Consider the following 27,607-nt stretch of genomic DNA (forward strand, 5'->3'; position numbering starts at 1 on the left):
AACAACAAAAAAAAAAAAACAACCAGTATTGTTGAGAAAGCAGGAGAGGTGGAATCCTCACACATACCTCATAGGGATGCAAAGTGGGCAGCCGGAAGTAACGAATCGTTTGGCCATCCCATAAATAGTTAAACCGAGATGACTGAGAAATTCTACACCCAGGTCTATACCCAAGAGAAATGAAAACATGCTCATGCAAAAATGTGCATACGAACGTTCACAGTAGCATTATTTATAGTAGCCACAAAGTGGAAACTACCAAAATGTCCATCAAAGGTTGGGTAAAAAGAAATAAAAAGATAAAAGAAATGTGGCACAGCCATCTAATAGAAATGTTTACATGCTGAAAGGGATGAAATACAGATTCGCCCTAGAATGTGGATAATCCTTGCAGACATTGTGGGAAGGGAAACAAACCAGTCACAAAGGCCCGCACAGTACAGTCCTCCATGTATAGCTGTAGAATATGGTTAGATTCATAAAGACAGACATGAAAGCAGTGATTCCTGGCCAAGAGAGGAAAAGATGAGGGACAAGGGCTGCCTAACACCCTGGGATGTCTTTTTAAAAAATCACGAAGTGTTCTAAATTTCAATTGTGATGTCAGTTGTACATTACTATGGCTATACTAAAAAAAAAAAAAAATTCTGAAAACATGAATTTTGCATATATCAAAGCCTCATGGGAAAGTCCAGTGGCCTATAGGCAATATGTGGCCTGGGGCCATTCCAGCCGGGAAATTCCAGGGAATGGTCCAGACCAAAGTCTGTCTCTTGGTTAATATTTAATATTTAATAAAGCTTGCTTTAAATTTGCCCTCCCCACAAAAAGACATGTATTTTAGAGGAAGCAATTGTTATATAACATGTGTACATATCTGTAAATAAGTTCTCTCTCTCTTTATGTGTGTGTGTATATGTGTGTGTGTATGTGTATGTGTGTGTGTGTGTGTGTGTGTGTGTGTGTAAAACTAAGCTTGTTTTAATTTATTTAGAGAAAACTAAAACAACTTCAGTTTTCCAGAGGGGAAGACAAGAGGAATAAAAAGAGAATGGATTTCTCATCATCTAGAAAAATCTTCCCAGTGGGGTCTATGAACATCATCTTAAGACCATTTACTTAACCAAAGTTCAGTGGAAAAAAAGCCTAACATTTCCATGACCTTCTTTTCTAAACTTCCTAAGTGGCTTAGAGGGAGGCTGCCTGGGGAACTCCAAATGGAACCTAAAAATATTATCTTCTGGCTTTATAAACACCAGGAACGCTAATGAAGTGAGGGGCAGCAGACCCAGGAATGGACTATCTCATTCAGGTTGGGAGGCAGGGTGTGGGGGTTGGGGAGGCTGCACACATCCCTGAAGGCAGGCAAGGGGGGGCACACAGACAGGGCCAGGGAGGTGGAAATCAACAAGGGATAGGAAGAAAAGAATAACAATGATCTAGGATACATAAAGCAGAGCCCCAGTGACCACTATTCTAAACACCAGTAAAACAAGGCCTTTGTGAGTCAGACTGCCCAAGTTTGGAGAGGTGACTGCTCCTCAGTCAGTCTGGCTGGACCCCCACTTGCACTTAACTTGGAGAGTGACACTGTGCTGGTCTCTCCTCTGCAGCATAAACATTCCTTTCCTCATCCCCTCCTCCCTGGGGCTCATGTGACATTGCCTACGTTCTCTGTCAGGTCATGTCAAGACCCTGAGGTCTTCCAAAAGAGTCACTTCACTCTGTAGCCCCAGCACCTCAGGACAAAGCCATGTAAATACAAGAAAGAAGTTCTCCCAGGTCCTTCTTCTAGCAGACTTCCCATGAAGAAGTCAATACATTCCTTCTGAGGCTACTTTGAACCATTTTTCTACACCGGACAAACAAAAGGAGACACAACTGATGCACAGATTTAGATAGGAGGGGGAGAGTCCTTAACTGCCAGTTTTCTAGCATGGTAATGATGCGCTCACCAGGCGAAAACAGTAGATTGAAGATTAGGCCACGGAGACAGGGAACACAATGTAGGATTGATTGGCTGTCACCCAGGGTCCTTATGGGTAACCCAGGTTCTCACCGAAAAACATTCAGGGAAACATCTCTATGTGTTAAGGCTCAGAAGATTCAACCTTTCCTACTCTTCTTTAATGCGTAAATCATCTTCAAAGAGGTGCCCTGTTTTCAGTGACTACTTTAAAAAGTAAAGCAAGCAAGCTATGTGTGGATGTGAAATCTAAGAGACCACAGCCAGGCAGAGGACAAGGATTGGGTTAGAAACCACCGAGCACAGGCTCTCCCTACTCTCTCCTTTAAAACATTTATGTTATAGGGACAGTGAAGGCATCGCTTTCCATGTACCCACTATTCCATGGACACCAGGTTTCCCCCCTGGAAATAAAGGAATGAGTGGCCAATAATGGGAAAGATGCAGAATTTCATCTCAAACCCTTTTCTCTAGCCCTTCATTCTTACCAGGTGGGTTCCTATAACCACCACAAGCAGCCTGCCTTTCCTTTTTAGCTTGGAAGCAACTGAAAAACAGCACTAAGGGCTCAGTGGCTTTCCTTTGTGATTGATCTGCTCTTTGCACCTGGGTTCCCTAAAGCACCCCATCCAGTTCCCTTTTAAGTTTTGAAACTCACATCTTACAAAATAGAACCAGATAGATAATAGTAAAAACTTATTCCAATCCCTTCTGAAACATCCTTTTGAAAAAAAAAAAAACAATAATCTTAAAAGTATTTGAGAGGAAGGAGCTCACCAACTTCTTGAATAATTAATTTCAGAGTCTGCTTTCTTCTTAGCTAATCTAAAGTCCCCCCCCATTTAATGCCAACTTTCCCAGATGCTATTTCAAAAACAGTTAAATTTATGCTCATCTTTCATTTTAATTGATTTTATTTAGTTCCAGTTCACTGAATATTTGAGCTCAATTTTGATAAAAAGAAAGAAAAAAAAAGAAAAAGAAAAGAAAAGAAAAAGAAGAAAAGGAAAGAAAATTTAAAAAAGGAAAAGATCACAAGGGAAGATCTGTAAATATTTGGCATCTTATTCTGTATTGTATTGCAACAAAATACCCCAAGAAAGCTAAGTCATAAAGGAAAGAGGCGTATTTAGTACACAGTTCAAAACAGAAAGGGCAGCCACCAACATCTACTCTGCTCTAGTGAGCTCCTCCTCACAAATGATGTGGCAGCAGGGAGGAGTATCATGTGGCAAGACAGAAAAAAAGACAGCCCAGGGAGCAGTTCTCCATTCAGAGGAACTTCTCAGGAGTTAGAGCACTCCCTGAGGACTGCCGCAATTCCTGCTAAGGATCAAATGACTTCACCCTAGAGTCCTCTATGAGCCTCTGTAACTCTCAGCGGCACAGATGGGGCCCAGGTTCTAGCCTGTGGAACTTCAGGAATGCTCACAAATCCCATCCCAGGTAAAGCATAGATAGTACAACACACTGAGGCTGAACATACCTGCTTTACAGAATGCATACTAGATGCTAAGAATTTAAGAATGCCTTTTCTCCTAACCTGTGTGTTTTATTTAAAAAAAAAAAAAAAAAGCAGAGGGGGGATCTCCTTGAGGTAAGAAAAAAATAGAGAAAAGAATGTTCACCTTAAAAACCTGTAAGATCAGAACGGAGTTCTGAAAGAGCAGATGGGAAAGCAATTGTTTACCGAGGAAAATAAAAGCGGAATTCCCCTCCTCCATCACCCACTCAGTAGGGCTGAGAGCTGTAGGCAGCCCTGGGGAATGAGGAGAGCATGCTGAGGCCAGAGCCCAGTCCTTCTCACTGCTTTCCCCTGCTCTGCTCTCAGACTGTCAATTCTATTCTTTGCCAGACGCTCACTCCGGAGCTGCAGAGCCGCAGCCCTCCATCACATTGAGTTTAAAATAAAGAAATGCTTTTCCTAAAGAATTCACACACAAATAATCTCATTACCCCAGTGTTTGCATTTATACAGCAGACATCTTCTGCCGCTCACTCACACGGAACAGCTGCAAGGAGAGAAATGGTATTTAATTCATTGTGAAATATTCAACAATGGCTACACTGCACTTTTAAAAGCCTTTTGATAGTAAAACCCAAAGGGACGGCCCATCCTGTGTGCTGAAAAGCAGCTTCCCCACAATTAGTCTCTTTATTCAGGTCTGAACATTCTGTGTAAACTTCAGCACGTGCTACGGACACTGTGGACCGCTTCAAGGGTATAACCTTTCAGAAACTTTGTATACTTTAGTCTTAGTCCAGGGCTCTGCTCACAAAGCCGCTGGTGCTGAGTGCCAGGGGGGAGGGGGAGAGCCCAAGGAGAGAAGCAAAGAGAACTGGGATACTTAGGTAAAGAGGAAGAAAATCTTCTTGACCCCAGCTGAGTCACAGCAAAGGGAAACCCACTCTCCACGCAAGCCTTTGCAAATTACGGGGTTTGTTTTATACCCCCAAATAAGCAATGTTGGAGAAAACCCAAGAGGAGTTCAAAAACTAATCAGGAGACAGTGGCTCATTTCCCTACTCCATGTCTGAGGTTTTCGTGGGTCTCTGGTAGGTTTTTGTGGGTGGGTGTAGGAAAGCAAGCTTACATTGTCTTATCCTGGCAGGATAGTGACAGGAATCACTGAGAAGGAGGTGACAATGAAGAATGAAAGCAGAAACCATCAGGACAGATAACATGTATACAGTGATTGAGAATGGACCGTAGAGCAAGCAAATGCTCTATCTTAATTTCTCTATCCGTCCTCTCTATAGTTCCGTCTTCTTCCTCCCATCTCAGAACTACAGTTCAAGTTTTCATCCATGCTCAATGGGATTAAGATCATCTTCCTAGGAACATGGCAAAGCAAAAGCCATACACACATGAGCCTCAACTCCCTGGATGTGCAAAGAACAGCAACTCCCCCTCACACAGCTCTGGGAAAGGCCTTCTCTGGCATAAGATTTTTACCAGAGAAGAACAAGGTATTGGCACATCTAATACTTTTAATCAAGAAGCAAATATGCCCAGGAATCTGCCTGGACACTTTGAACCGGTGTCAAAAGACAAGAGTCAAACAGACTCCTGTGGTTTCATTGTTCTGGAAATTTAAAGTCAAAATGTTCAGTTAAAAAAAAAAAAAAAGGAATGATGAAAGGCTTACACACACCAGGTCCTTCCGAAGAGATGAAGCATCTTTTTGCTCTCCCTAATCTCCCTGGGGATCTCCAGGACAGTCTACAAGCATATCTGATTCCAGATGCAGCTGTCCATTTTCATTATAAAAAAAATCCAATATTTGGCGTAGGATCACCAACCAGCCCTAAGTCTCGCTCCACTAGGAATGTCTAACACACCAATGAAAGTTACAAACATTAAGACAAGTAGTAGGATCCTTGTAGGGCAATCCAGAGTCCATGTAGGGTAATCTCTCTCTCGAGTGGAGAGGTCTGCAAACTACCATTCATTTAGGTGATCTTGTGACAACTTGGTCAGTCACTTCAAGACCAGCCAGAGATCAGACATGAGGGCTAGGACCCCAGAGGATGGGGTCTAGGCAGAGGCAGTTGGCTGGGATTGTGTCCCACCCAACAGATCTCCTGCACTGTTGTACTATATATTCTGTCAGGGTGATCCAGACGTGACTGCCACCACACTTTCTCCCACTGTGTAAGGTGAGGGTGGTGAGCTCAATCTATGGCCCACTAGAGAGCAGAGAAGACGCTGACGCCGACTCAAGATATATCCTGAGTAGCGCAAAATAAAGCAGAAAGATGTGTCTGGACATTGGGCAAGGCCAAGATTCTTATCTCCAAGACAATGGGATGGAAACAACTTCCAGATTTAAATACAATCCCTGGGGATCGGCCAGAGCAGTGGAAAGGGATTTGGAGGAAGGAAGCTGACAGCAGTGAATTCTCTGCTGTAAAACAAGATATGCTGGTGTGCTCTCTGTATCTGCTTCGGCAGGACACCGCGGACTGTTCCCCCTTACTACAGAAGATCCTAACTCCTCTGCAATCCCAGGCCATGCTGAGAGGCAGGGCAACGCAAAATTCTTGCACATAATATTTTTTTTAAGCAAGACTATGCTTTCCTAAACCTCGATTAGCAAATCTAAGACTTGGTAGAAGGTCTTCAGGGTTGGTGAGGTATAAGCAGGAAAAGGCCCAGGTAGTTAGGACCTGTTTCTAGAGCTGTTTAAATCCCTGGTGTTTCTGCTTCCTGGGACTTGACCGGGAAGCCAGACTTGCAAAGCAGGTCGCTTGCTTCAGAGGCTGAGGTTTAAATCCCACCTTAAGGATGAATAGAGGTTGTGGAAATCCGTTTTATTAAGAAGCAAGAGTCTTCAAAAGCCACACGTGAGTCTTACTAGGATATTCAGGAATAGGAAGTCAATCCCTACAAAAAATACACAGTGATGCAGAGAAGAGAGAACCAGCCCTCCAGACAGTGAGACAGGGCAGGTTCTGAACGGAAAGGCAGAGGCCGGTGCACAGAGGCAAGTTCTGAGGGCCAAAGGCTGGCCACACATCAGGGGAGAGGTGATCTCTCCCTTAGAGCAATTAGGCCTCCTGTTTGACCCCTGACTTCTTCCCCATGGGATATTTATGGTCTCTGGACAGGCAGCTAGGGGACAAATGAAGGAAGATAGATTCTAAAGGTCCTTAGCAGGGAAAGGACTAGAGAAGAGAACTAGGGGTGTGTGTGTGGGGGGGGGCAGGGGTGAGGATGGAGAGAAGGTAGAAGAGGGGAGACAAGGAAGGATGGAGGGAGGGAGGCAGGCAGGCAGGCAAACAAGCTGGCTTTCTTAATAGCAAAGATTCTCCTGGCAGGGGGTGGTGCCCTTGCTAACCCCCAAACCTCCCCCCCCCCACACACACCTCTAGAATGCCCACTAGCCTCTTGCAATCTAAATCTAAGTTCAGAATCTCATCTGTTCCAACCGTCTATTTCTTAAGCAGATGTGCCACCACAGACTAAAGGGACAGCAGACAGGTCAGGCAGGCCAGGCCTCTCCCCTCCCAGAGTCAGCAGTTGTAGCTGCCCAAGCTGGAGCCTGGGTGCCCCCACTTCGGGGGCGGCTGGGGCGCTGCCTGGCTGGCAGCGTCGGGGTTAACCGGGCAGCCCTGTGGAGCAAAGATTTCTGTTTTATTTCAGCGGGGGAAGTGTGTGCTGCCTGATTAGCTGGATGGTTTCCTCTTTTCCCATAACCTCCAGACCCCCACGGCCCAAGTGTTTACTCTCTGAAATAAAAAATCTGCTGGTGTTTTTCTTTTTGTGTGCTCGTGTATTTTGGGAGGATTGCAGAGGAGGAAGGCGGGGTCGGGGTGAGGGACCAGCCTGGGGGAAGGGAGGGCGCAGCCTCCAGCTGCAGAAGCTGCAGCTCAAGAAAGCAACTTCTTAACGAGGGAGCTGGTCTCTTGCTCTGGCAGCTATAAACACACTGAACATCTGGAGGCCAAGAGTCTCTCCCGGCCAGACGTGAGCACCACAGGCTGTCCCTGCCCGGCCGTCCCCACCCCCTCGGCTCTCACACCCCCTCTTAGCTCAGCTCCAGCTCTCTCACATCATCCACCCACCCGACCATTTCCATTCACAGAGATCCGCAGCGCCCGCTAGCAGTCGGCCCGCGGGAGCTGAGAGGAGACGAGCCGGCGACGCCAGCCAGCAGTGGCCACCCCGCCCCCGCCCCTGTTCCAGAAGAGGGGTCAAACTGCTAGAATCCAATAAGAACTTGGTGCCCCGGGGACCTTTTCCCAACTCGGACTAAATATTTGCGGTTTGAAGAAGTTAAGAGAACGCTCCCCACCCCCAACTCAGATTCCCCCTGGGAGTTCCAGTGCAATGCTGTTACTTCCTTAACTTTTTTTTTTTTTTTTTTTTTTTTTTTTGAGAAACCAGGAATATATCTATCAGGTGGCCAGGCAGACAGAAGGCTTCGTGCTGATTGTCACTCTGCTAGCCCTGCTGAGATGAGACGCTCTGCACCTGGATCTCCTTCCTTTCCCAGCACGGAGGAAGGGATTCATTCTCTCACACACCACCAACCAAGTCCTCCACCTTCCTTTGCTGCGCTCTAGTGAGCCTCAATCCCAAAAAGCTCTGAGCTCTTTTTCCCAGCAGCTCCTCTGTTTTTACTGGTGAAATGAGGTATAGGGGGGGCGATGTTGGCAGATGTAACCTATGCGTTACATATGATAGAGAGGATAGGGAGAGGGCAGGGGGTGACGGGGGGAGGGGGGGAAGGTGTGGGGGGAAGAAAGAGGAGGAAAGAGAGCGCCTGCTGAGAATAGGATGTTCCTTGGGCAATGAGAAAGTAGTCAAGACTCATTAGGTCAAAGTCAGACACTTTCTTCCTCTGGCTCCTTTAAATCCATCCTCAGACAGCGGTTCACAGGAAGGGTGGCTGTTTGTTGTCTAGAGACCATGGCCTTTTATGTCTTATACTATGGGACTAGCATAAGAACTCAAAACTAAGGGTAAGGACCTGTCTGTTGAAGATCAGAAACCCAAGAAACTTACAAAAATCTCCAGGACATGATGCTGTGTTCTTGCTCTCTCTACCAAAGCGGGCTAAATCCTCTAACTAGACACAGTTCTATTTAGATTCAACCCCTTACACAAAAACGTTCAAGGAATCTGAATGCTAAATAGTACACACTCAAAGATTTGGAGGAGGCAGTAGGTGGGAGTCTAAGAGAGGAGGCTATAGAACCCTGGTCAGTACATATCAGCCACCCACAGTTGGCGGAGGGTTGGAGGGGCACACATCTGGCCAGGGGCCCATCTTTCCTTGCAGAGAAAGGCGCAGACACACAGATACCTCGATATCAAAAAAGCACAGAGTAAATGCAAACATGGAGGAGTGATGTATGCCCTCTTATTTCAGTATGTTCTTAAAGCCCCTCAGAGATGTGATGGGGTAGGTGTGTAAAAAGACCGCTCAGCCTCAAGTGTCCCTGGCCACCTTCCTCTAGGAACCTAAGAAGAGCAGTTAGACCTGGTCTGTGAAAGATGAACGTTGAGACAAGACAATAGTTAGCACTTTGGGAGATAGCACAGCTGCCAAACCAGAATCAGAGGAACCCAATCTCCCTTAGTGGTCAGACCCTATTTACAGAAAAGACAATTCTCTAGTATTAGGCTTTATAGCCTGTTCCAAGCCAGCCAGGGCAACATATAAACTGTCTTAAAAATAAGTAAATATTCAAATAATAGTAATAATAATAATTACAATAATAAAACCAGATTAGTTGTGAGGAACTGCCTTTTCAAAGTTTAGACCATTCCACAGTGAGTTGGAAAATCAAGAACATTCAGTAAGTTGTTGAGAAAGGGGGCCCCTGAGAGGCTCCTCATTTCTCTCACTGTAGGCTACCATAAGTCTTCTCTGACAGAAAGAGTCAAGCATTCTATCTGGGACAGATTAGTCCAATATTGTAATATCTAATGTTATCATCCAGAATCCTCACAGGCTCACAGGCTTAGAATCGTTTTGAAGAACAAAGAACCTTTAAAAAAAAAAGTGTTCTAGAAAAAGAAAAATGTGTCCTGAAGAAAGACAGAACAGTTATGCACAGCAGATGGAGTTTGAAACGCTGGTTTTTAAGCCCTATGGCCATCAGACACAGTCAGCTGAAAGAAGAAACCTGCTGTGAGCATAAACATTTCCAGGCAAGGTGAGTCCCCATTGAAGTCATGCTGGCACGTCTTCAACAGTCTCAACACTTGAAAGCCGAACTGGAGGCTCTTGCTTTCCTGCTGACGCATCCCACCTGGTTGTCAATGGCCCTTTCCAAACACTGCCCAGGTTTGATCCCTCCCAGCCGCTGGGCCAGATGACAGAGCCCCAGGAGAGACCATGAACCTGGCCTCTCAACGTGTCTCCCACATGAACTCCTAAAGTTTATTTGGGAAAGACATTCTTCAGTTCCGCCATTTTATTAGTAAATTTGTTTTAGAAATTTTAAATAGTGAAATCCAAAGTCACCCCCTGATATTGCCAAGCCTGTGTCATACATAAGTGCAGTATTTCATATGGAAACCATTTGTTCTATCATTAAAAATGAACACCCCCATACAATTTTTTTTAAAAAGTTACATGTAGGGAGGGACTGTGTCTTCTCTCTCCCCATCTGTCTTTAGGACCCACCATGTGCCACTGGAGGTCAAATGAGTTCAACCAATCAGTGGTTCACTTTCTGACTCAACCCTTAGACATTTTTGGATTTCCAAAATGTACCTCACAGAACAGTGAGTCAATGATTTACAATAGCAGGCGTGTACATCACGTTTACTGTATGCCGACGTGCTTCAGGCTCCACAGATATGAACTGAGTGGGTCTCAGAGTGTGATTTCTAGACTTCCAGCTGCTGGAAATGTATTAGAAAAAAAAAACAAGAAAACATTCCTCAACCCTAACCCTCGAGTAGAGTCTTAAAGCCTTTAGCAGATTCTGGAGTTTATAGTTCAATGAGTTCAGAGCAAGAGTTAACTCTTACATCTCTAAGACCTTCTCCTCCTCCTCCTTCTCCCCACCTCCTCCTCCTCCTCATTGGGCTACTGCTGCTACCGCCACTATTGCCACTGCCTGTAAAACAGGCTTTGAAAATCTCCCTGGCATATAAAGAAACTAAAGACTCATCCTCAAGTCACCCAAGGTCACACAATGAGAAAGATCTACTATACACTTCAGTAATCTCCTTTAAGATCCTGGCTTCCTTACTCTTGGACCATCTCTGAACTCCTTTTCAAGATATTGAGAAGCAGCAGCATTCTGTGTATGGAGTAAATAAAGGTTCTACTGTACCCAGCAACCAAAATATACCAAATCGTATCCTACAAGGAAAAAAGCCAGTCTCTGACAGTTCAAATCAAGGACCACAGTAATAAGAGTGAAATTCTTTCTCTTCTTTGCTCTGTGGTTCTGCCCTGCCTCCCAGCTTAAGCAAGTATTTGACATGAGTATATATTGATCAAAATGCCACTGTTAAAAATTGCAATGATTCAAGACCAAATCCATCCCTGCCTTTGAAAAATACTACCTGAAATGGGAAAAAAAATGGAAAAAAAGAAAAAAAAATGGACCAGAGTATTGTCTTTTCTAACACATGTTATGATCAGTCATGATCACCCTAACCAAGAGGCTGAAGTCACATGTGGACAGCTGGCAGCTACAGCTGAACTATAGTCATGTTGTCTCCATGTGGAGTAAGGTCTCTCTGGCTTCTGATTTCTGATTCCCAATAGAAGACAAGCTTGGCTTACTGTCTCATCTCAGAATGGATTGTATCGACCCTGCCGCTTCTCAACAGGGGCTGTGGACAAGAACTAGCTCTAACGCCTCAGGACAGCAAGATGTTAGTGAGTTCTTAGAGACAGGGAGCAGGAGACCAGCACACACAATCATTCTTGTTATGGTGATGGAGAGAGAGGTGCTGAGGCCGAGAGGGACAGAATAGAGGTAGGGAACAGAAAAGAGACAGGGTCAGTGGGCTACACTCCAGGCAGACTATAAACAGTAACAGACATTACAGCCCTGGCTTGTGTAAGGAGCTCCATTGATTCACAAGATTCCCTGACAGAAGGATGACGAGAAGCTGAGACAGAAAGGGCCCATTCATTCATGCAGACACCAGCCCTTGGCCCCCATTGGCTCTCCATAATGGCTCCAGGCTGATAGCAAGGAGGGGGGCCGTAGGGAGGGAGGAGGAGGTAAAAATGAAAGAAAATGATGACTGCAAGATCGTTGTGAAGCAAAGCAACGTACAGCTGCACAGGCAATTGCATGCAAATGCGACTTCCCTTTTTAGCTGTAGTGAATGTCCTCAGAAGCGTGTGTTTTTCTCTTTCAAGCCATTTCTCTCCTCTCTTCCGTCCCTTGTCATTTTTCTGGGCTCCCTGATTCTTTGTCCCTTGTCATTCATTTTTCATCATCTTTTCCCAATACCATTTCCATCTCTACCAACACTCATATCTGTTTTCTGTCAGTTCTGCACATCTCAGTTTCCCTCCCCTGTTCCTTTTCACCTCTTCTGCGCTTTCCTGGTTCCGACTCTCCCTTCCCCTTATCAGTGAGGCTTTCTCTATTTAAGTCTTAGCTTTATTCTCTTGGCCTCCCTTCTTCCCATTCCTCTCCTCCTCCTCAGCCTCTGCCCCTCTGTGAATGAATGGGAACAATGCTCCGATGAAGGCCACTATGAGGGAGCCTGGGTGTTCAGGGTTGGCCCCTCCTGTCAGTATTCCAGTCACTAACAGATGTGTAATCCTTGGAAAAGAAGTCCATTCATCCCTTCTGAGAGCACAGACGTGAGGCAGAGCAGGGGTGGGAAGTAGCCGTGAGTCTCCGAGGAGGGGAAGGAAGCTGAGGTTATAAATAGGATGAAAGAAGATGGGGGAAAAAACTGGAGTATTTTTTTCTCCCTTTCTTTTTATTTAGCATATCTCCACCAAAAAAAAAAAAGTGCCACAGCTGGAGAAATCATTCCTTCATCCGCATCTACATCTTCATCTTCTTTCCTTAAAAAAAAAATACAAAACTAACACTAGCCTTTCCAAAGGACAACCCATCACTGAGGAGAACTGGACCACAGCCCAGAAAGAGTTCCTGGAGCTCCTTCATCTGGATGGCTTACAAGGCAAAAGACAGACAGGGAAAGGCTCAAGGTTCTTGCCAGATCTTTCCATCAGAGGGAGCCTGAGGAAGTGGGAGCTACAGCCTCTATTTGCAAACAGATCACCACCAACTGGTCAGAAGCCAGACCCCATGGAAGCAGCCTATCATTCCAAACTGCAACGGTTGGCATGCCAGGCCATTCTAAGGATGGTTATTATTCCTACCCCAAAGCCACAAGTTGAGGCAACCGGAGCTTCTGTCTTGGAACTATAAGCTCTGGGAAAAAAGTACTCTATCGCATTGCTAAGAATTCTTTACATTTTAATGCTAAGAACATTGTGAGTTGTTTGTTATTCATATATTTCACAGAAACCGTCTCCCTGGCTCTGAAATCAAAACATTTTAACTTCTGAGAAACTTGGCAAGAAGAACAAATAAGATTACACCTCCCCCCCCCACACACACACACACACGCACTTGTAATGATGTATCCTGCAGTTAAGAAAGAGAAAGGCTCTTACCCATGGAATGGATCTCAAGGTGGGCCAGCCATTGGTTGGCCATTCCCTCAGTCTCTGCTCCATGTTTGTCGCTGCACTTCTTGCAGGTGGAACAAATTTTGTGTTGAAGTTTTGTAAGTGGGTTGATGTCTTTATCCCTGCACTGGGAGTCCTGCCTAGCTCCAGGAGGTCGACACTTCAGGCTCCATATGCCCTCTTTCTAGGAGTCTCAGCTAGAGTTTCCCTCATAGACTCCCTGGAGCCTCCCCTGTCCCAGGTCTACAGTACATCCTAGAGAGCTGCTCTCCCCAACCCCTACCTCAGAGGTGAAGGGGAGGTGGAGATGGAAGGAAGGGAGGTGTGAGGGGGGAAATGGGAGGAGGGAGGGCTGGGATCAGGATGCAAACTGAACAAATTAATTAATGTAAAAACTTAAAAATAAACTTAAGAAAAAAAGAAAGAGAAAGGCTATGTCTGTTAGGATGAAAAGACGTTCTCACCTTGGGTTTATGGGTCAATGTGGGGGGACACTCAAATACACATGAGATTCAGTTTGTAACACGTGGAAGCGTCATCCGAGTTGCATTCAGTGAATAACAACCCTAAGGCTTGTGGTATTAATAGCACTCAAGAATGATACTACGCATGACCATGCGGGTCTTCTTCTTATAGAGATGAAGTCTAATTTGTTCACAGTTGTCATGGCTCAACTTGTTTATATCCTTACATCCTCCTCACAACCTCTCTGTACAATGGATGCACAGCTGAAAAGTGTGTGTTTATGCTTTTGACTGTTTTTTAACCCTTGAAAGGATGAAGGTACCACAGAGGGAACAATAGCATAGATGTTACTTCGTCAGCAGAATATTGATGCCAACCTGTTCCAGGACCTGAGTCAGAAGAGCCTCCTACACTGCCCGACCCACCACAGCACACCCGTGCCTGGGAGATGCAGTGCGCTCAGTAACTGTTCACTTCTGCTATGGGATGAAGTATGGACTACAAAGCAGATATTGGTTTTATTTTCCCACTTTCCCATAAGCCACTTACCATAAGTCAGAAGTGAACTGAACAACCACCATGATAAAGCATTCCACTTAGTTCCCAGAAGTCAATGTCGTCTGTATAATTCCTGTGAGTTATAGATTTCAATATGTCGGAGCAATGACATTTCTTATGCTAAGAATTCAACCTGACAAAATTTTGATGGATTTGGAATCATTTTGCTTAGTGTGTGTGTGTGTGTGTGTGTGTGTGTATCACATACATTTTATATATGTCATTAGAACATGGTCTCAAGGACAATTGAATTTCACAGTACTAAATTGAAGTCTGCACTTAGTAATTTCTTCAAACACTACTGAGTAAACAAAGCTTAATGGAATTCAAAGGAAACAGAAGGGAGTCCTGAAAACAGATCAACAGAACTCAGGTAACTTGGGGTTCTGGTTGTTCCTGGGGCAAGCAGGCAGACTCACTATAGACAGGGCCTCTGGGGGACTCTCACCCTAGCTCAGGAGAGGGTGGCCTTGTAGCCAGCTAGTCAGGAAGGAGGAAGAGTGGGGCTAGGTGCTGCTCCTACAGGTAGTTGGGGATGGGGAAGGGGTGTAGGAAAGAGAGTGCAGATGCCAGTGGAGAATAAAAGATTCCCGACGAAGGGAAAAAGTCCCATCCTGGACTACGACACTAACCCATACTCCTCCGTTTTTTCCAGTTCATCAGCTATGCTGGTAAACCAAGTTTCTCAACAACCATCCTAAACGGCGAAAAGTGCACAAAACACACAAACTGTTTACAAAATCAAGACCGAAAGCAGCCCTTCTTGGGCCCTTTGGTAGAGTATCACCTTCCTGTTGGACAGTAAAGTAGCACAAAGTTACTGGGACGCAGACATGGGGCTTTCCGCGAGGGAACAATAGCATTTGTACCCGTGTACCCTATCGGGTGCTATTTCAGAGAACACGGCCCTCAGCAGGTTTCTCTTGGCCTTCAACTCGCTCCTCATCCGCAGCTTTTGTTTATATTCCTACCTGAGCCGCAGTGTTCAAGGCCAGTAGGAACTTCCTGAGTGGCTGTCTCATCCCAGAGTGGGTAAAGAGGTCTTTGCTGATGATAATTGGATTGGAAACCGCAGGTCATTCGGGGATCTTCAAACGTGTTGATGGGCCCCTGCCTCTGTGACCAGTGAAGAGAAAGGGGCACATATTAGGAGAAAACCCTTTATATTTCAACCTTATTATAAATATGACTTCACACCATCTAATCCCAGCTATGCAGGGACAGACTTCCAGTCAGAACCTACCCTTCATTCCCACACAATTTGCCCTCCAACCTCACAGGTAATGAGAGGAATTTCTTATTTAGACTCTGACGTCATTTATTTCTATCCATACCTTTACATGTTTGAGGACCAGTTTTATAACCTTCAAAAACATTTGCAGTGAACAGCAGAGAAGAATATTGACCATCTCATACTTAATACACTCTGGGATTTTTCTATTAGTATTATCTCCCTCTATAAAAGCATCATAAAAGAATAATCTTAGCAAAGAGCCCAGTGTTGTAGAATATGAGACAAATGCCACAGGTAAAGGGAGAAAATGGATCTACAGCAGAAAATCCGCTTCATTTGTCATTAATTGTCGGGGTGGGTTTTGATGACATAAGTTACTAAGTAGCAACTATTTCCTGTACTGTTTGGAGATGTATGCCACCTCCTTATTAGCTTTATTAGATTCACAAAATATACAGTGTGAGAAACCAAAAATTGCTATGTAGAAAACCACATTTCACAGATTTAAAAGCCTTATTCCTTGAAGGCAGATGGATTCAAATTGAAACCCCGGCTCTGCACTTACTCATATGGGAATTCAGGTCTTCTCCCTAATCTAAACATTGGTTTGTTCTTTCATAAAATGGAAATAATAAACCAAACTCATAAAGTGGGAGAGCTGAGGGAGTAGAGAGACTGCTGTGTGGTTAAGAGCATTTGTTGCTCTTCCAAAGGATCTGAGTTCAATTCCCAGTGACCTCATAGTCCCGCACAACTATGTCAGGAGATCCAATGCCCCTTCCTTCTGGCCTGCTTGGGTACTAGACACACACGTGTTGCCCAGACATGCATTCAATCAAAACACCCATACATATGAAAATAAAAATGAAATGTATACATTAAAGATGTATAAGAAAATTACATATAAAGCAAAGTTAAACATGTTGAACAAAATTTTGTGCCTATAAAATGGAAGTAACAAGTACTCTACGCCAAACATTGTCTTTGGTACAAGGTAGATACTATTTTAACGGAAGAGACAGCTGGGCATGGTGAACAAGCCTGCTGTTCAGGAGGCTGGGGGAGAAGAGCTAGTTCAAGATCTGTCTGAGCTCCGGCGGGCTGATGCAGATGCATAGCAAACGCAAGTCCAAGTACCTTAAAGAGATGGTGTCTCAAAATACAAATTTTAAGTTAAAATGAGTTTTGGGGGGGTTTGTTTGTTTGTTTTTTGTCAAAAATGGGAAATCTGTTTTTATACTTAAAAAGAAACTGTGAGCTTCACAAGGATGACACCAATGGACAGGCCAAACAGGATGGGGGAAGGTTCACAAGATCACAGCTCTATGCAAAGGAAAGCTGGGAGCGGGAGGGGGGGTATTCCCCAGGGAAGTACACACACACACATTAGTTATCCAGTGCTTGAAAACATGAATACAAGTAACATTATATGTGCTAGGTTACATATAAGGTTATATTTAGGAATATATATATATATATATATATATATATATATATATTACATATATAGTGTATATATTGCATATATATGTATATATACATACATATGCAATAACAATGAGGAGGGTTGGAGAGATGGCTCAGAGGTTAAGAGCACTGATTGTTCTTCCAGAGGTCCTGAGTTCAATTCCCAGCATGGTGGCTCACAACCATCTGTAATGGGATCTGATGCCCTCTTCTGGTGTGTGTCTGAAGACAGCTACCGTGTACTCATATAAATAATACTAAATAAATAATTTTTAAAAAACAACTAATGAGAAAAGGGGCCATGAATCTGAAGGAGAGCAACCGGGAGTATGTGGGAATATAAGACAGTTTGGAGGGAGGAATGTGAAAGGAGAAATGTTGTAATGACACTATAATCTCAAAAAAATTAAAAATTAACAAAAAAAGAAAGAGAGAGAGAGAGAGTGGGAGCTAAAGATGGTTTATTGAATGGAAGGACTTGTCACTGCCACGCCTGAGAACTTAAGTTTAATTCCCAGGACCTAGGGAGGAGGCAGAATCAACTCCAGAACGCTGGCCTCTGACTTCCACATGCCTGCTTTGGCATGAGTATGTGAACACCCACTACACCACACACAGACAATAAATAAATAAATGTTAGAAGGAAGTGAAGAGAGGAGGAAGAAGAAGAGGAAGAGGAGGAGGAGGAGACAACTATGGGACTTAGGAGACGGTTCTATGATAAACCACTTGCAGACACATGAGACAGACCCCCCAGAACCCACATAAAAATCCGAACAGGCCACTTGTGGTCCCAGAGTTCTACAGACAGAGACAGGGGATCCCTCCTGCAAGTTGGCCAGCCAAGCCAAGCAAACTGGAGAGCCCCTGTTCAGAAAGAGACATTGTCTCAGTAGACACAGTGGAAAGCGATGGGAGAAGCTGCCCAACATCAGTCTCTGCATCAACACAAGAGAGAACATACACGCATGCACACACATACCACACTACATACATGCACGTACAACCAAAGAAGAAAAAGAAAGAAACTGTTTTTTAGCCATGCTCTGTCCGTGGCTGCCCTCAGTCAAGCTAGAGGACTGTTTTAAGAGTGAGATATGGTAGGCCTGCCATTAACCACAAACATCTTCTCTGGCAGATGCTTCTGAGAAAACCTTCACAGTTCTGGCATCAAAACACCTGCCTGTTTATTAGACATTTCACGAACCTACTCAATAGCCATTTCATAGAGCAGAAGAATGACCTTATTACTCAACAGAACCACATCAACAGTTTCTATTCATTATGAAACTGCCCCAGTTGAGGAGAAAGAAGCAGGGTATTGGCAGGTCAGACATCTAGGTGGTGCAGCCTCCACCTCATTGTTTAAAGGGAGCCACCTAAAAGAAGCTGCCCCACAGTAAGGCTCGTCACCTGCACCTTCCCTTCTGGGCTGCAACAGAGATACATGAGTGAAATGTCTGAGCAGCACTCCTGTCCCTGTCATAGTCTGAAGAAAAGCATATGGCGGGTTCTCACTTGCTCATCCCCAAGTGATGACTGAAAGGAGCCGACACCTATCACACACCTGCCGGTCCCAGCTGGGATGCTAGGTACCCTGTAAGTATGGCCGCTTTGAATCTCCACCACCATCCTATAAAGCTAGCACACTAATCTCCATTTTACCAAAGAACAGACATGTGTAGAAGAAAAGTAAATTGCCTCAGGCCACTCTGCTCGTAGAATAATGAAGACAGACATCGAACCCAGTTCCATTTGATTTCTGGCTGCTGACACTTCGACTTGTACAGCATGAGGCTATGTGACTCAAAAACAGCTTGCTCAAAACTGACTGTTAGAAGTCTGACATGGTAGCACTTACTTGTAACCCCAACACTTGGGAGGCTGAGGTAGAATGACTAGTTTGAGGCTGGCCTGCATTACAGAGCAAGATTCTTTCAGTAAAAACTAATTCTATAATATGTATGTGTTTGATTAATTATGTCACCGTAAGTCACAGAACTAATGGACAGTAGACATAGTCTATGCCAGGTATTGTATAGGATTCTCAGAATATAACAGGAACAAGAAATGAGCCACACCCTTAGAAGCTAAACAACAGCTTCTTCCTAGACTGAAGCATTCTATCCTGCCAAGAAGCTCCTAAAGCAGGAAGGTAAACTACTCAAAATAGGAAGTACCTGAAACTGACCAGATTCACTAAGTCCCTACCTGCCAGAGTAAGCAATAAGAACTGAGAGTCCTCTCAGAGGACCATAACTGAATAGCAAAGATGACTCTGAGACCAGACCAGCAGCCTAGAAGAAGCAGAAACCAGCCAAGCTGCCTGTGAGAGGTTTAGAGGAACTGAGTCAACTGTATCATTTGGAAGGGATACTCTCCAGCCTGCTGAGCTGACTGCAGATTTTGTAGTATGCTCCAAGTTCCCACTTTTTGTGAACTGTCACCAATGCTGAGGTAGGTTTTGGTGATATAGATGTCTTTGGGTCATTTCTGCTCCTGTAAGTAACTCCTCACCCATATTTCTGTTAGTAAATCCAGTAAAGCTTATTGTTTAACCAAGTTGGACCTTGGTGATATCCATATTTTTATCTATCATGGGATGACTATCTAGAGTGATTAGATGTGTGCTTTGTCTCCCCAGGAAAAAAAATTTCTCACACAATGGGAGCTTACAGAAAAGTAAACAGGAAGTTACATTGAGATGATGTGACAATATTAAGTACCAGGGATGAGGAAAGTTGTAGTGCCATTTTTGAGTCATTCAAATCCCAGGTATAGGGATGCAGGGCTGCTTCAGACATCTGCAGCACTGACCATGATTTGCCTCATGCTCTAGCAAAAGCATGATTTTACTAGCTGCAGATAGTTTCCATGAGTGTGTGATGTTTGGAATTCTGGGAACTTTTCAGAGGGTATATAAATGCAAGGACCCTAAGAGGCAGGGATCATTGTTGATCATTCAGCAGGGTTGGTTGGGGTTTGTTAGTAGTCATGCTCAAAGAAAACAACAAAAGAAATTAAATTCTGGAATCTCTCTCTCCCTCTCTCCCTCCCTCCCTCTTTCTCCCTTTCCCCCCTCCCCCTCCCTCTCTCCTTCTCTCCCTCCTTCCCTCCATGTGTGTGTCTCTCTCTCCCTCCCTCCCTCTCCCTCTCTCCTTCTCTCCCTCCCTCCCTCTGTGTGTCTCTCTCTCTCCCTCCCTCCCTCTCCCTCTCTCCTTCTCTCCTTCCCTCCCTCCCTCCATGTCTCTTTCTCCCTCCCTACCTCCCTCCCTCTCCCTCTCTCCTTGTCTCTCTCCCTCCTCCCTCCCTCCTTGTCTCTCTCTCTCTCTCTCTCTCTCTCTCTCTCTCTCTCTCTCTCTCTCCTCAATAGAGGTTGAAACCAGCTAGACAAGCTACAGAAAGTAGGAGGGAAGACTTTTGAGAGAAGGCAGACTAAGAGGAGGGCTCAATATTGATATTGAGCATTGGTGAGTGGTCAAGAAATCAAAAGGTAAAGAAGAAGACAGGCCTACAACTACAGAAGGAGGACTGAAACAAGGTTCAGGCAAGTCAGAAAAAGTTGGAGACTTTCTCTGGTGGGGACAAACCTTGGAGAAAAGCACTGTATTAAAAGCACCATTTTAGGTAGTGTGTGATAAACATAATTATCAGAGGTACAAGTAAGAAGCAAGACATAAATACCAGAACATGGAGGTTGTGTATAATTAACCTAACACATTCTAGACAGAACCACTTGATGGTGCTAGGTAGGATAGACTGGGCAGTAGAAGAAGGGGAAGAGGTGGGACTGTCAGTAAGAGGCCTATGCAGAGACATAGAGCTGAGGTGAGTCTATATGTACACTACTGACCCAGGTATCACTTTTATTTTCACATTACTTAAATTAAACATTTATTTCCATAATGATTTGTACCTGAATATGAGGTTTGGGTTTTTTTTGGTTTTTTTTTTTTTTTTGGTTTTTTCGAGACAGGGTTTCTCTGTGTAGCCCTGGCTGTCCTGGAACTCACTCTGTAGACCAGGCTGGCCTCAAACTCAGAAATCCACCTGCCTCTGCCTCCCAAGTGCTGGGATTAAAGGTGTGTGCCACCACTGCTGGCCTGATTATGATTTTTAAAATTGTATTAAGTTAGTCTTCAGATTAATTGTGAAGTTTGGGTGCCTACCTCACACAAAGCCTCATTAATCTTGACTAATCAAGCTACAAAGAAAGGCTTAGATTTGTGTCATCCCGGAGTGAAGGTGGAAACAGAGGTATAGCATTCTAAAGGAAGGATCAGCATGATTTTTTGAATGAGGCAAAGGAAGAAAAGAGAAAAGGAAATCCAAGATACCAAGAGTGCTTGCTCCTATGCAGTGAAAATACTGAGCTTCAGGGAATTTGTAAGGAAAGTGGGAAACAGTGTCATCTGGGCTATGTTTAGATTGATGGATGGCAGAGCAACTCAGTAGATAAAACAGTCTACAAGATAGGAAAGGGTGGCATCAGAGCTGCTTGCAGAAAGAATTTAGTTTGAGCACAGATTTAAGAAAATTAGCAGGTAAAACAAAAGGGAAAAAAACCATAAAATATGGCTCTTTTGTCTTTTGTTTTTCTTGTCACTATAAGAAAATGCCCAGCAGAAACAACTCAATGGTCAAAAATGTTATTAGGCCTCGACGTTTCACAAGACCATGGGCCACCATATCAGGGAAGGCAAAGTTATGCAGCTTATCCTGAGGTACAGTAGTGCGCCAAAGGGACTATAGCAGCTGACCAAGCAGAACATAGGCTGGAATAGGGATCTTCCAGGCCCATTCTTAGTCATTTCTTGTGCCATCCAGGCCTCACCACCTGAAGGCTCCTTGGCTTTTAAAATCGTAATACACCCTGGGGAACCAAGCCTCTAAAACATGAGCCTGTGGGAGACAGTTCAGATTCACAAGTCTGTAATGATACAAGAAATAAGGGTATAAAACAAAGAGGTAATAGGTAATGTTATAGAAATAAATTGTATACAGTTGTGGTGGCCAACATCAGAACTTAAACATGAGGAGTGGGTTCTAAGCACCCACTAAGAAAGAATGGAAACCATGTAGCCAAAGAATAAAAGCCCTCTACTGTGAAGAACAGCTCAGTGAGACTCTCTGCAGAGAGGCATTATGGGAGAGCATCCAGGAGCCTGCTACCTAAAAGTCCCATCTATGTAACTATGGAATCCAGTAGACCAAAGACACAACTTTACCAATACTCTGCTCTAAGGGTGGGCTGAGTGTACCGGCCATCTTCTCAGGGGACCAATCCACTCTTCTTACGGTGAAAGGCCCCCCTGTCTGCTTCCTCTCTGCTTCATACATCAGAGTCAGTTTCAACTACTGTTCCTTCTTGCCTACAGGCAGCTATGTCTCCAGAGCCACCATTTCCCCTCCCCTACTAGTCTTGCTACATCTCAAAGCCATTCTATTTTTTGTTCAATGTCCCCCAACATTGAAAAGAAAGAATAGGGGGATATTTTTACAATACCAAATCACAAACATGTAGAGTCAGTGTATCTGTGAAAGCATGTGAGAGTTGTTTTTCCAGTACCTCTCCAGCTTTAGCCAAACAGCCTACAGGTTGCGTGTTTGCCCATTAACTCCCTCCTCCTTCTCCTTTCCCTGTGTCCATATAGACACACTGGTTGACTATAGAAGTGCAGGATTTAACCTCAAGCCATAAACATAGAAGACACAACAAACACTTCAAGATGTTTTTCAATCCAGAATTACAGTAGAGTCAGCACTGGGCAGGATGGACATTGTGATTTGTCATCTAGGATAACTGCATTATGTTCTGGGAATGTCAGACACTCATATACTCTACCAGGAACACAGAGGAAGCTTGTGTGTAAGTCCTGTTCCACCACCACAGAGCTGTATAACCTCTGGCCTGTCACTTGACCTCCCTAAGCTTTTGCTTCCGGAGGAGGATAGCTTGATGATCTGCAAGTTCCTTGCCAACTCAAACTCTCCATTTTGCTGACCTGAACACATTCCTTCTCCTGACCTTGTAACTGGCAATCTTCAGATCAACTGCCCCTTGGGACAGAAAAGCAAGTCCATTGGGCCAAAAGTTCTCAGAGTCATCATGTGTGCTCATTGCTCATGGCAGTGTCCCCGTCACGTATTAAGCCTTCACACTGTGTCCTTATGCTTTCCAAAGCCACCCTCAAACAGTGTTTTCCTCCCATATAACTATCACCCACTATTCAGACAAAAAGAGTGGGGCTTAGGCAGTTCCTGAGGTTGAGCAATTACTGGGCTCTCCTGTGGTGAAGATTATAAAATACTGCAATGCATAAGACACCCCACAGACTTCTAATAGATCCGGAAGTCTCTGGGTCTTACAAGATGCTGTGTAAGGCATCTTCCTTCTTCCTTTTCACAGACTGCCAAGCACGTCAGATAGAATTCTTTGGGTAGTGCTCGGGAAGAACTCTTATCGGGCTGTGCTTGGCCTCAGAAGGGTACAGGGACATAGAGCTGATTCCTGGCTATACTTGTCCTGCTCAGCAGAGAGGTGGGAAAGGAGGCACAGCCTATGTCCTCTGAGCTCTCCTGGGGGTGACTGAGAAGGAGGGGGCACAAAGGGGGTGGTAATACCCACCAGGAGAAGCAGGAACATACAAAATAGCAAAGTACCAGGGGGCAATTTAATTTTAGACTCAAGGCCAGGAAATTCTTTTTAAAACAATGAGAAGTGATAGGCTTAGGCCTTGGTGAAAGGGCAAGGCTCTGAGAAACAAAAAGAAACAAGACAACAAAGACAGAAGGCTGAGGGAGAGAGGTGCTGTTCTTCACGGGGAGCTGCTTTTGGCTTCCTTGCAGACCACTGGGAAGAGCATAAGGCTCCTACTCACATCTGACATTCACTGAGACCCAGCCCAACAGCCTGGGCATGGTAGCGTATTAAAAAAGTCCCTGAAATCTGAAGACATTACTGTCTTGTTGAGAAGTCCTAGATGAGATGGATGCCATTTGTCAGCTTTGAATTCCTAGGGTCTCTGTGTTGTCCCTTACTCGGCCAGAAGTCCTTAAACTTGTAAGGGTAGCCCCCATGGGATGACAGTTTCAGGGACTCTATGGTGTGAGGTGCATGGTAATGCTGATTTGGAGTCTTGGGGTAGAATCCAGGAGAACATGACAGGAAGGATAAATGACAGTAAGTTTGGGCAGTTGATTCAGTGGTCTATATAATAGAGCTCTGGCCCTTTCTTAAATCAGAGGAAGCCAAGTTTTCATAAATAAGATGCATGAATAAAAGTTGGTCCTAAGTTTCCATATGCTGCCAAATAGATTTTTGAAAAATGAAGAGGGCACACAACTTAAATCCTAGCACTCGGGAGGGAGAGGCGGGCCAATCTTTATGAGTTTGAGGCCAGTTTGGTCTACAAAGTGAATTCTAGATCCTACTTCAAAGCAAGCAAGTAAGGAAAGAAAGAAAGAAAGAAAGAAAGAAAGAAAGAAAGAAAGAAAGAAAGAAAGAAAGAAAGAAAGGAAGGAAGGAAGGAAGGAAGGAAGGAAGGAAGGAAGGAAGAAAGAAAGAAAAAAAAATACTGTAGTAAGGACTTGCCATGATTGAATATGATTCTGTCTGAACTACACCCCACGGTTACCTAGCGACAGCCAGGTATGCCCCTCCCCACCGTTACCTGGCAACAGCCAGGTAGGTCTGGCCCACTATAAAAGGGACTGCTTGACCCTCCTCCCTCTCTCATTCTCTCACTCTCTTAGCTTTCTTCTTGCCCTCTTAGGCAATTCTCCCCTTCCCCCTCTCACCACGTGGTCATGGCCTGCCTCTGTTTCTCTCTATTCTCTCCTTCTCTCTGCTTTTCTCTGCCTCTACTACCCCCTTTACTCCCCTCCCCCATGCCCTGAATAAACTCTATTCTATACTATACCATTGAGTATCTGGTCCCTCAGGGGGAAGGTATGCCTCAGCATGGGCCCACTGAGGCACCCCTTCCCCCACACTGCCTTAGAACATATTCTCACAACTATATCTCTTTTTATGATCACAACAGAATATGTTCCCCCAATCTTTTGTTGTTGTTATTGTTGTTGATGATGATGGTGGTGGTGGTGGTGGTGGTGGTGGTGGTATTGTTTCAAGACATGGTTTCACAGTGTAGCCCTCTCTGTTCTGGAACTCTATCTGTAGACTAGACTGGTCTCGAACTCACAGAGATCCACCTTCCTCTGCTTCCTGAGTGTTGGATTAAAGGCATGTGCCACCACAGCCCCAAACTTATTTTTGAAATTTATTTATCAATATAATGACATAAAAGGTGGAGGATCCAGAAGGTGAGAAAGTCATTGGGTGGCACCTCACAGATGATATAAGACACCTGTAAGATAGCTTGAGGAAGTAGGGTCAACCCTGTAAGGACAGAACATTCATCTCTGCAAGAAGGCACAGCATTGAGGCACCATCCTGGATGGAAAGACTGAGACCTCACAAGACCCAGAACCTATCAAGGCCTTAATCTTGAATCTTCTTAGCTTCCAGAACTGTGGCAATAACTTTATCTTTACAAGTTTCCTGCTCTCATAAATTTAGCGATAGCAACAAAAACAGATTTAAAAAGAGATTACAGTCACATTCTATGCTTTGCTGGTATTATGAGGTTGGGCAATTTATTTAACCATGTAGGGCCTTTGTGTTCTGATGTTGTAACACTCAACTTGTAGCCTGACTCTGAAATTATGTAGTTTGTACTGGCTGACCCTAACAGCTCAGAAATATCAAGTTACCTAAGATGGTAGAAAACAAAGAGTTGAAAGACAGACAGATGGGCAGATGGACAGGTGGACAGACACACAGGCAGATAGATGATAGATACATAGATAAACACACATATACATATATAATTATTATACTTCCATACTTTCATAAGTTTAGAGCCACCATCACACCCAAGCAACAAAAGAAAAAGAAAATCTCTGGTTTCTGAGATTCTGAATTTCTTTTGAGTGTTCCCACTTATCTAAATAAAGCATTAACTAAAACTCTACATGATTCCTACAGAACCTGGGTAGTATCTATTACAGCTTCACAGTAGCAGGCATGGTGGCCAAACACACAGCACAAGAACAACACGTGATCACTCCATGAACACACAGGGAAGCTGGAATCCTGAACCATGAATGGTAGGTAGACAAGAGGAGGCAATCACCAGCCAGAACCAGGGCTTAGAAGAGAATTGCTGTCCAAGGAGGCCCAGTTAAAGCAAACTATGCTAGATAAGAGAACCGGGTCTGGTTATGCAATAGAGCTGTAAACCACCAGCCCATGACAAGAGAAATTTGATCTGGTGGTGAGAGGGCTCTTTCTCATTCAAGGGAGCATGAAGCAAGGAGATTTCCTAACAAGAATGTCACCACCTGAACCCCATCTTGTTTAATAGCACTCCTGTAGAGACAAGTGAACATCTTCTCCCCCCACTGCCCCCATACCAAGTATCTTCTTAATACAAAAGTATCTTCTTAAGAACCAAAAATAGAAAGGAAAGACAAGGTGAGTAGCTGGAAAATGAAATTAACAGAGCTCATCTTCATGGAGGCACTGGACAAGAGTGTCCAATAGAAGCAGCACTATGACCTTCATGGTAGGTTATAGTCACCTGTTTTGTAGACAGGAATGGCATGGGTCAGAGCGTTAATGGTTTGCTCACTTTTGCTGCTTAAGAAATAACAGAAAGTTTACTGCCTCCAAAACTCATGTGCTTTTTGAAGTGATCTTCTACAACTTGTGGTTATCGCTTGAATTATCCCCTAAAACCCAAGTAAGAATTTAATCACCATTATGATAAGCCACAGAGTGGAACCATGGATGTGGACTGAGAATAAAGACCGCTCTCCTGAGCCGGTCAGCGCTATGATTGTAGAGGCAGATTCCTGATGAGAAGAAGGGAGTTCAGGCCTCTTCCTGACTTCATTCTCTCATGCCCCACTCTCAAACTCTACATCCAGTGCTTGTAAATAGAAAGTTACTGTGCACCGTGTAAAGATTAGCCATGATGTATCCAAATGCTGCTTTCTGGAACCCCATATCTGGTTGCAATCCTTATTCTGAGAATCTCCTGTGTCAGTGTTGTGTGCATCACTCCCTCAATTAGTCCCTGACTGGTCAATAAGGAAGCTGATCAGCCAATGACTCAGCAGGGTAAAGAATAGGGCTGGACTTCCTCCCAACCAGGGGAGGGCAGGAAAGAGAGAGAGGAAGTGGGGATTTAGCCACTGGAAGAGAATCTGGGCGACACCTCAAGAAAGCACTTGGACCCCAGATCAGTGCTAAAATGCAAATATCACTGGAACTTTGACTAGGAGGTAGTCCGATAACCTTGGAAGATTAAAATACTGTTCAGTTGTTGTCCTATAATGCTTGTTACATAAATATAACAGTTCAGTCTCAATTATTTGGGAGCTAGGGAGGAAAATATCTATAAATTGCCACTAACATAAGATGACTCCACAATCTTTAGGACACAGCAAGAAGGTCTTCACTAGATATAGCCCTTGAGTTTTAGGCTTACTCTAGAATGGAGCCTAAAAACTGTCCTGTTGTTGTTGTTGTTGTTTACTTGTTGACAAATTACACAATCTCAAAAGTTTTGTTTTAGCAGTAAAAAAAAAAAAGAAGAAGAAGAAGAAGAAAAAGAAAAAGAAACCACAAAAAAGAATATAATTCGAGTACATGCTAAAGTTATCTGGCCTGGGAGCACAAACCTCATCTTAATAGACAGGAGGAAGGTG

The 27,607-nt window shown here is 44.2% G+C and overlaps 1 protein-coding gene across 2 annotated transcripts in view; it reads right to left on the reverse strand.

Moving 5' to 3' along the window:
• The window catches only part of Ets1 (ETS proto-oncogene 1, transcription factor), a 120,504-nt gene that overhangs the window by 76,651 nt on the left and 16,246 nt on the right, over positions 1-27,607 (reverse strand). For both annotated transcript variants that reach the window (XM_052188747.1, XM_052188744.1), the window contains exon 3: positions 15,102-15,246. In XM_052188747.1, the coding sequence (XP_052044707.1) occupies positions 15,102-15,246 (145 nt within the window). The remainder of the gene's footprint in view (positions 1-15,101; positions 15,247-27,607) is intronic.

Source organism: Apodemus sylvaticus, chromosome 7, assembly GCF_947179515.1.
Source record: "Apodemus sylvaticus chromosome 7, mApoSyl1.1, whole genome shotgun sequence".
Lineage (NCBI taxonomy): Eukaryota > Metazoa > Chordata > Mammalia > Rodentia > Muridae > Apodemus > Apodemus sylvaticus.